Source organism: Hakea prostrata, chromosome 9 (genome assembly GCF_041222555.1).
Source record: "Hakea prostrata isolate BN-2017 chromosome 9, UWA_Hpros_2, whole genome shotgun sequence".
NCBI lineage: Eukaryota > Viridiplantae > Streptophyta > Magnoliopsida > Proteales > Proteaceae > Hakea > Hakea prostrata.
In genome coordinates this window covers 2,831,129-2,847,599 of record NC_142608.1, presented here as the reverse complement: position 1 = coordinate 2,847,599, position 16,471 = coordinate 2,831,129, and the positions used below count along the sequence as shown (strand labels likewise).

Genomic DNA, 16,471 nt, shown 5'->3' with positions numbered 1-16,471 from the left:
AATCCTTGATTTTAACTTAAAATGGTAAATACTCTTAGTTGAACCTGACACTGGATCGGCCGGAAATGATAATCGCTTTCTGGTTTAACTTCGGCGACAGACAATAACATTTTCAGATTTTTGGTAATGGTATGTGAAACATGGATACACCATACGAGTCCGGATCAGCGACCCCGATAGGGAGCACAACGCTTCCTGACTACAAACATCAGTCGGGCCCACGGTGAAAAACACTTTTTGGAAGAAAAAAAATTTTCATCGGTGGGATCCATGGTTTTTGTGATCAGGAAGCCATGGGGGAGCACTCGGGGTGAAGATCCGGATTCCATACACTATTCCACCTTTTCTTTTCTTGTTTTCTTCTTGAATTTGTAGTCAGGATTATCACATAAATTGGGGTGGTTCATTAAATAAATTTTAAAAATTAATGAAAAATGAAAAATCGGGAGATTCTATACTTCTGATAAAGATATAACTAATTTGACAAGTACGTGTATCATCTAAACCCCAAAAAAATTGGAAGAGAGTTGCAAAATGTCTCGCACACTGTTAAGACATGTTTAATTGTTTGGACCATGCTCTTCAAATTTCATACCATATATATTTATAAAAATAATGATAATAATAAAAACATTCATAGTCTCATCGTAACTCAATTGGATGGTCTACACATATCATAAAAGGTTAAATAAAAGAGACAAAAGAAGTGACAAAGGTAAACTTAACACACATTTCCATTCGCAATATTCCTTCAAAATCAGATAGACCCAAAGATTGAAAAAAAAAATGCCAAAGATAACTGAATTTACAATGGGCATATATTTGTTTAATTGGATAAAGTATCAACCAAACCACACAAAAAACAGTAAACTCTAGTTGAATAGCATGAAATTACTCTGTAAGACCATCAAAGGGTTGTCCAGTTGACAATAAACAACACCTTTACTCTTGTAGTATACTTTTTTTTTTTTTGGCCGAACTCATGGTATACAAGTAGTCCCCAACACGCTAATTTAAAGCTACCAAAAAAAATACTTATTATTATGGTTTATTTGTTGTATGTGATGAACCAAGTTTCCTGCCCCCTATCCCATACTGAAAGGGATCACTCTATGGAAGGCAGGAGGATTATGGGTATAAGGAGGGAATCTTGATTCTTGGTGCCATCCAAAAACCCTATAATAGTTTTCCCTTCATCTTCTTTCCTCTTCTTTTCTTATGAATCCCTATGAAGACTTGTTTATCATCATTCCAAGTCATCTCCCGCGCGTGGATGATCAGGCACCCACATTCAGCTTAGAAATTTATCCAATCCATTTTATTGTTCATTTTATTGTTAGAAATGGACTTGATATGGGTAATTCGCCTCAAAACCAACTTTTATAAGGTAAGTAGGTAACACAAGTAGTCAAGTTGGCACCACATTTCTTGCAGACTTAGATGCAAAATTAGCCCTCCATGACTAAATGTGGATTGTAACAGATGAACGGTATCGCACCCATCAGATGCCCCTATCGAAAGGACCGAAGGAATCAAAGAAAATAATGAGCAATTCATTAGTGCAGCACAGTAACTAACACAAGAATTTTTAGTTACAAATAAATTTACAGTAATACAATCCCAAGAATAAAAAAGCTCCTCGGAGCACAAAAATTAATCTACATCTGAACCCCAATGAAAGAAAAAAGGCTGAAAAATAGAGCAAAAGAAGAGAAAAAATGGATATAACTGTAACATTCAGTGAAAATTCTGACTATCTGCAGCCTGAAAAAAATTTGATAGGGCAATACTCTCACAGTCCTTTAGGTGGGGTTGTGTGCCAATCTGGAAACAGGATAAGCAATGAATGGAATTTTGCCATAGGCTTTCTCTTTTAGAAGATGCAACGGGGGAGAAGGTGATGAACTATGTCCCTACTTCAGAAGAAAAAAGCAAGTAGCACAAAAAGGAGAGATGATAGGAAGTGACAAGAGACGCCCTGTGGCTGGCCACTTTTGGTAGATGCAGTTGGAGCTGCTGCTGGTCCAGGAGTTTCCGCGATTGTTTTTTCCAGGGCAACCGGAGGCAAAGGCGGCTCTACAACATCACTATCAGTGAGGACTGGGTTCGGAGCCTCGGCTGGTGGCAAAAGAATAGGATTAACTACTTGGATGAGACCACCAGGTGGAACAGAGAGCATGTAATTTGGTGGATTCTTCATGCTTAAACATTTGTTTTCTGCACAAACAAAATGTGAAAAAACAGCATCATTCGTAAACAGTTGATTGGTAGGGTACACAAGTGCTATTACTTATAAACCAATGGAATCAATTATACTACGAAAAAAACATTCTTTTTGCCTTGAAGTCAAATATTAGCATAGCGTTGTACATCAGAGAGCTATAGAGGGAGGTAAAACTCATTAAAGACATCGAAAAACTGTATTATGAATAGTGATTTCTTAAATGTATAAAAAATCTTGCGACTCTAAATAGGAGGCAGTTTTCAGATGAATACTTACTTCTGTATGCTATGGCAGTTGCCGGGAACTCTGTGACAAGTCCGTCAATACCTGCATTTACAAAATTATTTATCTCGGCTGTCGAGTCTCCGAAGAAGTCCCATGCTTGAGATACGAACTCATTAGTAAACAAGTATGCATAAACAGTTAAGTTATATGCATGAAGCTTATCCACCACATCAGGAGTAGCACCAGTGAGGAACTGCTTGTTTACTGGAAATATGGTCTCCTTGGTGACTGACACAGAATGGGCAAATCCCTGGATGTCCTTGATGGATGAGTTAAGGGCACCGCGGATATTCTCATCCACTTGGTATACAAGCTCATAACTGGTTTTCTTTTTGAACTCTTTCAAAACAGAGCTGTTGGTGGACTGGATCATTACTTTCTGGAGTGTCTGGTTATTGTAACCAGACTTGTTTAGGGAATCAATAACTGAACCAATGATGTCTAAACCCCGATATTCCGCAAGGTAGGCAGCATTCTGCACAAATAGAAAGCAAAAAGACAGCTTTATCACACCTTAAGTAAATGAAAAGTGGGAAATAACCCATTCACCATCACAGGGATGGCATGCATTTAAGAGATCGGGACCTCTAAAACTGCTGAGATGAAAAAACATCGTCCAAAAGTTATTTCCCCAAAAATCTTATTATCTAATTGCAGTATTCCACTTCTTAATGTAAAGAATGAGAATGATTTGTAAATTTCTCCTTGTGTTCGATCAAGGAGACGAGATCTGCATATAATGGTTATGTATTACGAAGTCTGTTTACATTCAAATTCTTTATCTATTGTAGAGTGTAACAAGCTAGTACACAGGGAGAAGAAGTCAAATTAGGCCTGAATTTGTCAAACAAATTCAAACACAAAAATTTGCTAGTGTCAGTCAATATCAAAATTCAAAGCTCAGAAATATGAATTTTTTTTGTCTCAATCTCAAATTTACGTATTCCTTAACATCCACAATAAATATTTTACATGAGACTTTAATCAAGTGGCAACTGCCGCAGGGGGGGTGGGTGGAGGACCTGCTGAACAGTGGTTTCTGGACCTTTTGAATGTGTGTCATGCATAAGGTAATGTTAGAAGGATATACCAAAACTTGTCCAAGCATCTTACAGTTTTAATGAATCTTACATTGAGTAGTCATAAGACTCACAGCTAGTTAGTATGGGAAATTTAAAAATAAAAAAAAAAAAAATAAAAATAAATAAAAAGGTTCTATCATTATGCTCCATCTAGGATGAGCTTTATGACAAAGCCAAGAGTCAAACTTGAATTGGTTTAGCCAAAAATCATGCTGGGTACCAACTCAATAGAAGCACCTCCTTGCTGGTCTTGGGTCATCAATGTCATGCAACACACATGCTTCAGGATGCAACCAAGTGAAGATGAATAACACTAACTTGAGGAAAAATAATTGGAATGTCCATTTGACCAACATAAGCATGGTATCCAGTAAAATGTTTGAGGAGTAGTCTCAAGGTAAATGCCAAACCCTTGACTGGAAACCAAGGTAGCATCACCACCTTGAATGATGTCTTATTCTCAGATTCATACCTCCCTCTTTTTAGTGGCAGCTGATACATTTGAGCTGGTTCTATCAAAAGGAATGGTTTCTGCTGGATTGAACCTATAGTGTTGAAAGTCTGTCTTGCTTTGGGGGTCCATAGATGCCCGTTGAGATCATGTCGAAGTGGTTTAGCTACTTTGTGTTTATTGTTCCTTTTGTAATTGGGTTAGTTGGGCTTAGTTAAGCATTTTACTTCTAGATTGCTTCAACTGTAATAGTAATAGGCATTTGACTCTTAGTAGAAAGCATACTAATAGTTGATTTTTTAAAGTAATGTTGAGAATTGCACAGCCTTGGTGCACAAGGATTATGGCTGTTCCCTTGGTGCTCAAGTTATTGAGTTTCTAATTTAGAGATGGGTGACTTGGTTCACAAGTTTGGAGAATTTGAGTTACATACTTTCCTTCTTGGAAAAAATCCCTTGGTGATCAAGGTTTAGGAGAATTAGAAAGCACACTTTCTATTTTCATCATAGTTTCTATTTTCAAGTTTCTTCTAATTTCATGTACTTTCCTTTTTGGTTCTTTCTATTTTGGACAGATTCACGAGTCCATCAATATACTTTTTTATTTCCTCTTTTAGAGGGCAAGATGGCTGGCTTCTCAAATTGTAATCTAGAGTATTGAGATCTATAAATAAAAGGCTGCGATTCTAGGAGTTCTAAGCTATATCGCAGCCCATTGTTGCTGCTTCGTCTTTTCCTTCTTCTTCTTCAGTCTTCTTTTTTATTTTTTTTCTTCTTTTTGAATTTCTTTTCAGTCCCTAGGCTGGTTATAGGTTCTGAAATTCTGATAAGTAATATACATAAGTTTTCTGCTCATGATACAAATTCAATTATGCTGTGTTAAGCCTTCTCTCCACCTATTTTCTTCTTGGTCGTGGGTATTGGTTTTTAGTTTCTGATATCATCACATAAAGGACTTCTTGGCCTCTAATATATAATTTCTTAAGGCTGTGCTTGGTTACCAAGACAGCTCTAGAAAGTGGAAGGTGGAAATGTAAGGAAATGAAGTGAAGTGAAAGTAAGAAGAAAGTACATCAATAAAAACCACAAATCTTCCAGCTCTGATTAGACTCCATAAGACACTTATCAAAGAATATGTGAGCCAATGTGTATTCTCTTTGTAGTTGAATGACCCAAACTTTTGAAAAGTCCAATCAACCCACCAACAGATTCTTCAGGGAACAAATTTACATGATATAGTATCAACCACTGCTACTGAAGATTTTCCTATGCAGGCTTAATGTTTTTAGCGAAGCACATCTGGTTAGATTTTATTGATGCAAAATTCTCTAGTTTTATAACAGGAAAGCCAGAAAGAGATTGTAATATACTAACCTCTACACTCAACAGAACGCCAGAAAGAGCCTTGGTTTTTGCGAAGCTTAAAAAATTATCCAGTGAGACAAGACTTCCAGAATTTTTATGTGCTGGATACCGGTACAAAGAGTAACCTGAGAATGGATTCGATATAGCAGCTACAAAAAAAGAGAAATTTAGAAATTAAGGAGGACTAATGCAATATAATTATTAAAAAAAACCATTGTGTAACATTAAAAAGTGTTATGCACTATTGTTCAGGATATAGAAATCTAGCGGAATATTTATTATTGAATGAACGAACACTCACATATGATATGAGTAACAGAGAGGGGGGAAAAAAGATGTTCAATCAAATTAATCTGAAGGAAAAGAAAGAGACAGAATACCAAGAAGTAAAAAGGCTACTAAAAAGCTAAATTAGAACATAGAACAATTATTTCACTGTTTGTGCTGGCCGAGTCCCTTAGCTGATTCCCCTTGAGAAAACTTAGCTCAATTTGTGATTCTATTATGAAAAGAAATTTACTTTAGCCAGAATTTGGAGATATTCATCTGGAAACCCCTATTTACTCATACTATAGCAACTAAAATATTGTCTGTTAAATGATTAAAGATGACCACAAACTGAATCAGAAGATACAGAATAGAATTACAATATCTGTAGAAGAGTACTACAACCCTTTTTTCACAAGATTAGAAATGAAATTGCTGTTTTCTCATGTTAAAAATGGACAGATCAAATTGAAACATGTCTATGAGTCTAAGCAATGACAAATCCTCATAAACAACAACAACAACAATAAGCCCCGACCAACTAAATGGGGTCGGCTACATAGATTCTTGCCTTCCAATCAGTTCTGTTCGAGGTCATGCTACATACAAGGCCTAAGCTATACATATCATTTCTCACCACTTCTCTTAAGGTTATCTTAGGTCTACCCCGAGCTCTTCTAGCTCCTTCAATTTGGATTATATCACTCCTCCGTACAGGGGCATTTATAGGTCTCCGTTGAACGTGGTTGTGCCACCTCAAACGACTTTCTCAAAGCTTATCACTCATGGAAACAACTCCCAAACCAATTCTAATATGATCATTTCTTATCTTATCCATCCTAGTTTTGCCACTCACCCATCTTACCATCCTCATTTCCGCTACACTGAGTTTATATATATGTTTATAGACAAATCCTCATAAACAAATAATCAAAATCAGACTTCAAGTTCATAAGGCAACTTAAGAATAATAAAATTATGGCAACTCACGCTTCAAGCTTTGAATCTCTTTCCATGTGAGGTTGAATGTATAAACCCCAGCAGTACTCTGAAACTCAGGAATAATAGCAGCACGGGTACTATACAGTGTTTGAGCAACTGTTGTGCTATTCATAAGATTAATAGAGCCTAAGCATATGGGGATTCCATCGCTTGTCATTTGAACAGAACAGTCAATAAAATCAGCACCATCATCTATAGCTTGCTGATAAGCAACATCAGTACAGCCAGGATATATCCCACTAGCTCCATCGTGTGTGATAACCACTGGTGGTGCTGGAAAGACAAACAAGGCAAAGAACTAAGTGAGCATTGTTATTAATACAAGGACACATGGTAAATGGAAAATAACAATGATTAAAAAGTTGTCAAAGCTGTATAAAGGAAAAAATAATAATAATAATGATGCTTTAGAAAGGATGATTAGCAGCAAACCTTGTCCAGTGCCATTCTTGCTTACATGAGAAAAACAACCTGCAGTAAGAGTATAAAAAAATCAATACCCCAGAACTAGATGGGGAAAAATTAAAACCAAAAATCTTTTGAATGTATGAAAATAGCCTTCAAACATCATCTCATGCCTTTGCCTCTTATTTACACTACACAAATTAAGAAACTAACAGCAAATTTAAAAAAAAATTGTAGGAAATCTACTCGAACCTATCGATATTGGACTAGAGTTTTATATTTCTATGTCATTCTGCTCTGAAAAGTGAACACATCTAAGATTAGCTTTATTTCATAAAGCCTACAGAACACCTTTAGTGTATGGTCTAGAAAATTTTACTTCTTCCCATTTTTTAAGATTGATCAACTCTTCAAAATATAGTGGAGAGGAAGTCTCAATACATTGTCCTTTCTATGTGGAGTGGCCAGGAAGACTTAGACCATCTCTTTTTTACTTGCCCCTTCTCCCCCTCTCTCTGGGGCAAAGCCTCATCCTCTATTTGGCCCCACTCCCAGCATTCCTTTGGGTTTGCACAGGATTGGACTTGGACCCTGAGGTCTCAGGCTCCTCTATTTGTGACCAAGTTGGTATGTTGGTTTCTGGAGCCACTATTCATCACTTATGGTGGAAGCCAAACCTCAAGCGATGGACGTCCAATTCTAGATCTTTGGAATCAATTTGGAAAGCCATCTGTCTTGCTGTCTCCTCTAGGATACAGTCAATGCCCCATTCCCCCACTGTTGACATCCCAAGGAATAGGCATATTGTCGTTAACTGGGGTCCAGGTTGTGTTATTTAGCCTTCTCCTTAAAGGCTGGTCCCCCCCCCCTCTTTTCTCTCCCTCCTAGTAATTCTCTTCTCTGTGGGGCCTTTGGTATTGATTATTTATTCATCCAAAAAAATTGACACTGTTCTTCTTTGTCAAGACTCAAGATAGAAGTAGATGAGAAAATCCACTTGGAAAGTCTTTTACCACAACACCATTTCCTTCAAATCGAGGTGCAGTTACCTGTAAAACTAGAAACAGTCCAATGCACTTGAGAGGAGCATTAAGTACCTTGAAACAGTTTTTCACTTTTGCTTATGTATATTAGCATGCCTCTCCTAACCTATCAATGCTCCCACATCAAAGCTAGAATAGGAATTATAGTTCATCTGTACACAACATTTACCCTATTATTTTCTAATTGTAGCAAAATGGGGTTGGCTACACAGGTAGGACAACAGGCTGTATTTGAGTTCAAGTTAGAAATAAAACCTAGAGCATGCATCAATTGGGTTTGATGCCCCCCAAGTTGTCATCACTTGAAAACATTCTTGAAGTGAACTTGATACACTTGATCATGCATTATTGGTTCTCTATTGATTCTTATGACCACTTAGAAACTCCTAATCATAATCCAAGGGTAGAGTTAGATCATAGGTTAAGATTGAAAAATCAAGTCAAGTTAGCTCAAGCAAGGGTTAAGGACAGATATGGAACTCAAAATAAACATGAAGTTTCATTTGCTTAAGAACAGATGCAGATAATCAGAATATTACAGCTGCTAAGATTTTACCAATAAACAGAAAACGGCAATTGTTAAAGATTATACCAATAAGCAGAAGACTGTAATTGTTAAAAATTATACCAATAATCAGAAGAATAAAAAACTATATCTCATCAATACCTTCCAAGATTTTGAATGGATTTTCCACAAATAATCAGAAGCTTGCAATTCTTAAAAATAAAAAGGAAGCACATGGAAGTTCCAACAAGATAAAAATTAATTATACTAAGATATTTATGTATGAGTAAACCATTTACTAAGTCATGATTGCTTTGTTGTTCACTCCAATAGAAGTTAGTATCAGCAACAATAAGTAGGAGTAGATCTCAGTTCAAGGTATGAAATCTTAGCTCATTAAGAAATTGTGAATGGAAATATGACATGCAGACCAGCATCTAATTGACTAGATTTGAAATATGATGGCAATCCTACCGATCTTGAGGCAGTGGTGATTCGTCAAATTCTCAAAAAATTTCATTGACAAACATTTATTTCAGAAATTTTATTCATACAGCACAACTTGGCACTACTTAAAGAGAGCTTACCAATAGCCTCTGATGGAGTTACGGGGAAGTCTGATAGCACACCATCAACAGAGAAATCACCATTGTCAACAAATGAAAGATACTCAGCAACAGGGTCATAGCTGTAGTTGTAGCTAAGAACTGCATCATTTGCAAAGTCTGAGGCAAATACTTCCAGTCCTAGACTATGAGCATCCAACACAAGAGATGTATGAGATTGTAGATATAGACCAGCATCCACAGGCCATATATACGTCTTGGGAACAAGTATTCCAGAGGCAAATGTCTTGATAAATGTAAGATTGCTTAAAAGTGAACCATAAGTCTGGTTAATTGATGGATCAACATCATTGGTCCCAAGAAAACGGAAGATCAGCTGCGTTTTTGTTCCTTTCAATCGTGAAGCAAGGCTGCTCAGGAAACCCACCTCCGGCGATGAGACATAATCAACACTATGAATTTTTGATATAGAAAGCACGTAGCTTCGCATGCTTAAATTATATTGCTTGAAGAATGCATCATGCTGAAAAAAAGCGATGAGATGAAATTAGGTCAGAAAATCAACATAAAGCTTATCTTAGGCGACAAATATTATATGGTGACAATAAAGCATTCAAATTTTCTAAGAGTCTTTCAAATATGGAGATTTAGGGAACTGTGCATTTATCATAAAATTGAAGACACAAAATAGAGAACATCTGGAGCAACCGGAATAACATCTTGCCTGCATTACATAAGGCACCAATTTAATGTAAACTGTATCAGTAACTCATTCACTTACCTGAATATTCAACCACATGCCAGGAACTGTGGTTTGTGCATATACATCTTCAACTGTAAGTATGTTATACAACCCGTCATACCTTTGAGTTCGAGAATAAATTGCTTGTTGCACTGTCAAGGTAACAAAGGGGCAGTTAGTACTCACTCAAATATGTCAAAAACGTGAAAAGCAATAAATCCATCACTATCCCTGTGAGCAGAAGAGAATTTTCATAAGTACTAGGCAAAATAGAGATTCCATTCACTAGCTTATCAAGCACCATAATTTACACCTCTGTGACTAGTATTAGTCTAAGCAAGGCTCCCATTGAAGAAAGCCCCCTCCCACACATGCTGTGTCATTTATAACATTTTCCCAGTTGATTAGTCATTCTTTCATTGGACCTCTAACACGGAATGTACCAATTCGTCCTTTGAGAAAGATGAGTTGACTTTTTAGTAGAAGGCGATGTCAACATCGCTATTGATGCAACAGAGATTGGCAATTAATGTAGAGAAGAGAATCGACAGTCTCTCGAGTCCTGCCCCTCTGAATAAAATCATGAGCAAAACCCCCTTTTTTACAACTTTCCCCAAGAAAGCCAGTCCCATCCTAGCACAATAAGAGTGGATCCAATCCCCCCCTATCATAGGTTTCTCTTCTTTGAGTGACCAGCGATTGCAAGGCATCTATATTTCGACTACATTTGCCACCACCTAATAAAGATTATTCGCAAATCTATCCATTACAGGGATATCTCTACTACTAGGGGGACCGGGTGACTAGTCAACTACCGATCCAAGTATTAGTCAGAAGAGGAAAATTGAAGGTCAGGTGAAGCTCTCAGCCCGAGTGATTGCATCCTGTCAAAAATCACAAGTTGAAGAGCATCGACGTGGGTACAAAAATGCCTTATAAGTTACGAAGTGATCTTTTTTAAACTTACAGATGGAATTTCCGATAATAACAAGTAAAAACTATATAGGTAGCAGAAGGACTACAAATGGAAAGAAGGCAAATGCCAAGAGTGCCAGGCACATGATGGAGGCGGAAATCAATACATGTTGGTGTGGCTATTCATTCATTTCTTTTTTCATTCAATATCTATTTACATTCGAGCTATTGTTGAATCTCACTAATTCAACTTTCCTTTTTGAGACTATTTCTACCGTTTGGACGTTTGCAACAATAAATAAGAGTGCATGAAGAAATATTTGTGCAGTCTTCTTTTTAAACATAAGGGAGCTCCAAAAACCACCATTCTTTCTCTTAATGGGAGTATAAGGTGGAAGCATCTCTAGAAGATGACACTCCAGTGTAAGAGGAGGGGGGGAAAATAAGCGTTCCACTCCACATTTATTCCAAGTAAGCAAATTTCCTTTCCCATGACCAGTATTTTCCACCATCACCATCACCACCAAGAGCAGTTGTATAAATAAGGGAAATTTGTAGATGTGAGTGGGTTAATTATTCCTAATAGTGTTGCACTAAGTCTGACTAAGCATTTTCGGGTGTGAGAGATGATTTCTGGTTGTCAAGCTCCCCATGCTTTTTAAAGGCTGGAAACACTCCCCATAATTGTTCAAGTTTACCTATAGACTATACTGAGTCAACCCAATGGGGTTTACTAGTCATTCAAAAAGTAGGTTGTCCTAGAAGCCCCATTTCTTGGTCAAGCACACTGATGATTTTTCTCTCTTCAGGAGTCCAGTGAAGCTGACAAGGAGTAATGCGATCCCTCAGAAGGCTCAGTTTTTTGTACGGACAACATTTGGATCTTCTAAGTAATTGGGACAAACACTAGTTTATAGGCACTCAACGCTGACAGTTATGCCCGATTATTGTGTATCAATCACGTAACTGTTATTGATTGCTAAATGCAATTTAGTGTAATTTTTCTCCTTTTGAATTTTCCTTTCCTCTCAATTACACTTTTCCATTAGAGGAAGGTGGGTGAAATACAACAACTCATTCAAAACTTTGTTGGCTGAATGACTCCCCAAAATGGAAAAATGGAAAAATGGAAACAAACAAACACTAACTCCCAATTTTCACTTGAATTTATCAGAAATTCCAAAACTTGAAGATGTCTTCTTTCAATCGTTTTCACAAAGTCCCACCCTAGACCAAAATTTATCAGCACTAATGCTAAGGAGACCATCACAGACTTGCTAATCCCCATGAAAAGAAGGATAAAAGAGGGGTGTAGACAAAAATAGCAAAATTTTCTGAAACCAGCTTCCTCCACATAGAAAAGGCGTTTGACCACATCAATAAGTGTAGAAAGGAATGGCAGTTCGAGAATTCACATGAAAGTGATCCACCAAGGCTACAACCCTTCTAACAATACTTATGAATTTTCCCCCTTCTTAAAAAGAAACAGTAGTAGTAATAACAATAAGAGAGAAAGAGAGAGAGCTGCCCCTCTACCCATATATGGGCATGTGGAATGACTGCTGCCCATTTACTGTGGATGCGCTGCTCATTTTGGACACCAGTGACTGGGTGCAGGAGAACATTCTCCACACACCCTGGAAGAACTCTCTGTCCCTAATAATAATAAAAGAGGGCATAGAAGAATGTCTGAGCTTCAATGCCCTCTTATTAAGACAGGTTCCTTTAAAATTAAATTGTACTTTCACGATTGATTATTTTACACACACATCAGGGGAACAAATGAAACTTTCAATAATTTATGATAGCTTAATGCATCAGAACAAATTGCAAAGTAATTAATTAATATGGCAAGCAACCACCAGTCTAAGTTCAAAATAAGTGAACTAAATCCAAAAATTTGTAAGTAAAAGAAAAGATAGAGAAGGGCATTGAAGAATAAGATGTTTAAAAAGATAGAGTGGGCACAAGAAGAGACAGCAAATGTAACATACTAAGATTGAAACATCTTATATATCTCTAAAGCTAGATGGAAAAAAACTATTATATCCAATCAGTTAAGACTAGATTACCAATCAATAAAATCTTAACTTACGTGTGACATTATATAACTGTTCAAGAGTATAATCCACAGAAAACCACCCTTGCTGAGCTACTCCATTCACAAGATGGACCTGCTCTTTTTGGTATAATTGTGCGATGTTAGAAGCGTTGTCTAGGGTGAGGCTTGGAAAGCAGATCCCAGCTGCATCCTTTGTCAACTGTACATCGCACCAAAAGAATACATTTGATACGCTGAGTGACTGTACCATATTGTAGGCATCGATGCTGGAATCAGGAAATATCCCTGAGAAGCCGCCTCTTGCAACAACTGAAGGTGCATTTCCTGCAAAGACAACTAAAAGATAAGCCTACCATACATGACATAACAAGTGACAATGATTTTGCTAGCCAATCCATAGATAATATTTAATTGGTAGAAATTCTTCTTCTAAACAATTTTCAAGCATCACATTTGTGGGATTATCAAGTTGATCATATACAAATGCCACAAAAATAAGAGTTACACTAAAGGAACAAATATTCACATACATCCTTTTTAACCTCAGCGGAAAAGCTCAAAGACAGTAAACAGCTGGAAGAGAAAAGCATCAATTCTCCAAGTTTATAACAACTAGATTGCTCGCAAGATTTACTTCTCGGAAATTTTTCCGCTAACATCTAGAACAAATTCTGTACCAAAAAAGAAATGCTGAAAATAAATGTTGACTCTATATCCAGCTAATCACCAGTTCGTAAGTCGCACAATCACCAGAGGAGAAGACGGAAGGCAGAACGAAACATATTCGAGCAGATGATCGGAAAACTCAACTTGTTCAGAAGCACAAAATTAAAGCCTCAACATTCAACTTTCTTTTACATAAATTATACAGTAATAGAAGAACAGAACAAGATAAGATATCCAGAATCCACATGAATAGAAGCAAGTAAGAGAAATGTAAAAGAAGACACACCACTCAATGTCTGCCATTTACTGACACTTTTGGATCCTCGAGCAGAGACAACAGCTGCTTGATATAGCACAAACAGCAGGAACAGCGATCGGAAGATCGCCATTGCAACCGAGCTCGCCGGAAAGATGTCTCAGTGTTTTCCACTTCCGGCTACTCCAGGTCGAATATTTTCTGTAGAGACAGAGGGGGAGCAGAGAAGTATATTTTTTCAGGTTGGCCATTTATATAAAAAACAGGTCGGTTGTAATAAAAATTATGAATTATTAATAATTAATAATATTGTCCGTCTGTGGCCAGTTCATAATTACGAGTTCCCACGTCTAAGAGATACAAGTATACAACCACCACCAGCTTAGCGCCAGAGCCCAAGCGAGCCGGTTGCTGTGGCGGCTGGAAGCCTAGAACACAACTCTTACTGGATTGTCTGATCCAGTGTGGGCTCCACTTGACTTTGAGTTGGAATTTTAAAAGAAAACTTTTTTTTTTTTACTTTTTTTTTTTTTTTTGGATAAACCTGAAAAATAACTTAACAGTAATCAAAAGGAAGCCAAGACGAACGTTCCAATGCGAGGTGACTAAATAGTCAATCATGGAATATCTGATACTAGTGTCATTAGTATATGTGATGTAAATGTGTGAGTGATGGAGTTTCGAATTCAAAACTTTTTTTCATCATACTATCTTTATATAAGAGACTATCAGCATCAAGATCGTGCAAAAAGCACATTCACGATGTAAATTTATCTATAATTATTTTATCATTTTTTTTTTAAATTGAAAATAAATAAATATGCTAGAATCATGTATAGTTATATAATTATTCATCAATCATCTTCAAGAAACTAATAGTATCAGATAGCAAAATTGTTTGATCCAAATGTGATCGATTTCAATTCATATCCATATGGATCAACACTAATGCCAACATCGAAACCAAAGTTTTTCCTTAAATTGTGATTTTTTTTCCTTTATTTTGAATTGATGTTTGTCTTGATTAATTTATACACCTTAGCTATATCCTTAGGGAAAAATTTTTTACCTATTATTTAAATATAAGACGGAACCAAGTTTCATAAGATTTTTTTTTTTTAAAAAGTACTTCATTCATTAAATAAAGAAAAGTACAAATACACAGCTGCATGAAAACACAAAGTTCACACCGAACCAAGGAGCGGAAAGCGACCAAACTGTCATACATGCAATAAACAGGATCATCCTGAGTAAAGGATGGATCAAGCCCAATATACCCTTAGAAATAAAGCTATATAAGATTTCATACCATTAATCTGATAGTATGAACTAAGTCAGCAACCCCTAAACACTGATTGGGTAAATAGTTAAACCAATGGGCCTTTTGGACCTTTTAATTTGCAAAACAATAAAAAATTTAAAAAAAAAGTACTAATTATATGTACGGACAATTAAAATTCATGACTATTATGTCTGAGCCGAACACGAGTGAGCTTCATTAGCTCGTCCCAGGAAAGAGCAACTCAAGGCTTGCTAGCCTGGTTAGAAGGGTTTTTTGGTAATTGCGAGGGGACAAATTGGTCATACGATCAAACTTTCTGGAGGAAAAGGTCATGCGGGGGACAGCTAAGCAGATGGTGACAAAGAACCATTCTCGTATATTTCTCAGCAAACGCGCAAAAACTGATCACGGCGGAAATGGGCCTTCTTTTATCCACTTTCCCTGAAATGTTTGGTTTAGGGTAGTGACAGGTAAGGCCCACAGCCCACAGGGTTGTTCCACCTGGGGTGGAACAAGGTGCGCGAGATGATGTGCATGACGGTCAAGCAAAATTTAGGACCGTCGTCCAAAATCTCGACTGTAATTTTAATCCGATTGACCAAGATGTACTGCATGACAGTCCTGCACATTAAATGCAAAGGTTGAAGTAAGGTCCCCAGGTGCGAGGATTAGTTGGTTAAGTCGTTGGATTTCTATCAGACTGATCATAGGCTTGATTTTAGAAGAATTTTTGTTTACGATTGCATGGATATCCATCGCGTTAGGCATCAGAACTTGACACATGGCCTATGGAAATGGATGGTTTGGATTCATTGAATAGATTTTTACTATTATAAATCTCATATTTATAACCCTTGACCATGTAAGTGAGAGTGGTTGATAACTTAAACCCCTTCTATGATCCATCCAATGCAAAGTATTTGTTCTCTTGTGAAATATTGAAAATATAGCTTTGATGTGGCAATTATATTTGTTTATTGTGGGCACATAGGAACCATCTTTCTCTTGACAACCCTATATATATTTAGTTATGAAATTAAAGGTGTGGGGCTAGATCAATTAATTAAGTCGGTGACCCGTAAAACTGTAAAAGGAGAAAGACAAAGTAGAGGTCAACGTATGTGATTGGACGATTCTAACCATGTTAGCTTCTTGAAGAAGCTAACCGTCTAGGAGATCAATCATGACGGCACCTAGCAAGGGGGCAAGCACTCAGAGGCTTGGTTTAAAAAAAAACCATGTTAGCTTTCTTTAGTAATTTGATGGGGACGTTGGAGAATACATAAAACAGAAAAGCTCATGTGATTAGCTGATAATGTCAACTTGTTAATGAGTCATTTCACATGCTAAGTGA

At 36.9% G+C, this 16,471-nt stretch overlaps 1 protein-coding gene across 1 annotated transcript; it reads right to left on the bottom strand.

The window, feature by feature from the left end:
* Positions 1-1,497: 1,497 nt before the first annotated feature.
* LOC149004050 (glycerophosphodiester phosphodiesterase GDPDL1-like) lies at positions 1,498-14,045 on the bottom strand. Its single transcript, XM_089168086.1, has 9 exons — positions 13,866-14,045; positions 12,947-13,237; positions 9,976-10,088; positions 9,216-9,717; positions 7,108-7,146; positions 6,664-6,948; positions 5,416-5,555; positions 2,501-2,984; positions 1,498-2,217 (listed from the first exon to the last, which is right to left on the bottom strand). The coding sequence occupies exons 1-9, from the start codon at positions 13,966-13,968 to the stop codon at positions 1,919-1,921; spliced, it is 2,256 nt and encodes a 751-aa protein (XP_089024212.1). The 5' UTR covers positions 13,969-14,045; the 3' UTR covers positions 1,498-1,918.
* Between the last annotated feature and the right edge of the window lie 2,426 nt (positions 14,046-16,471).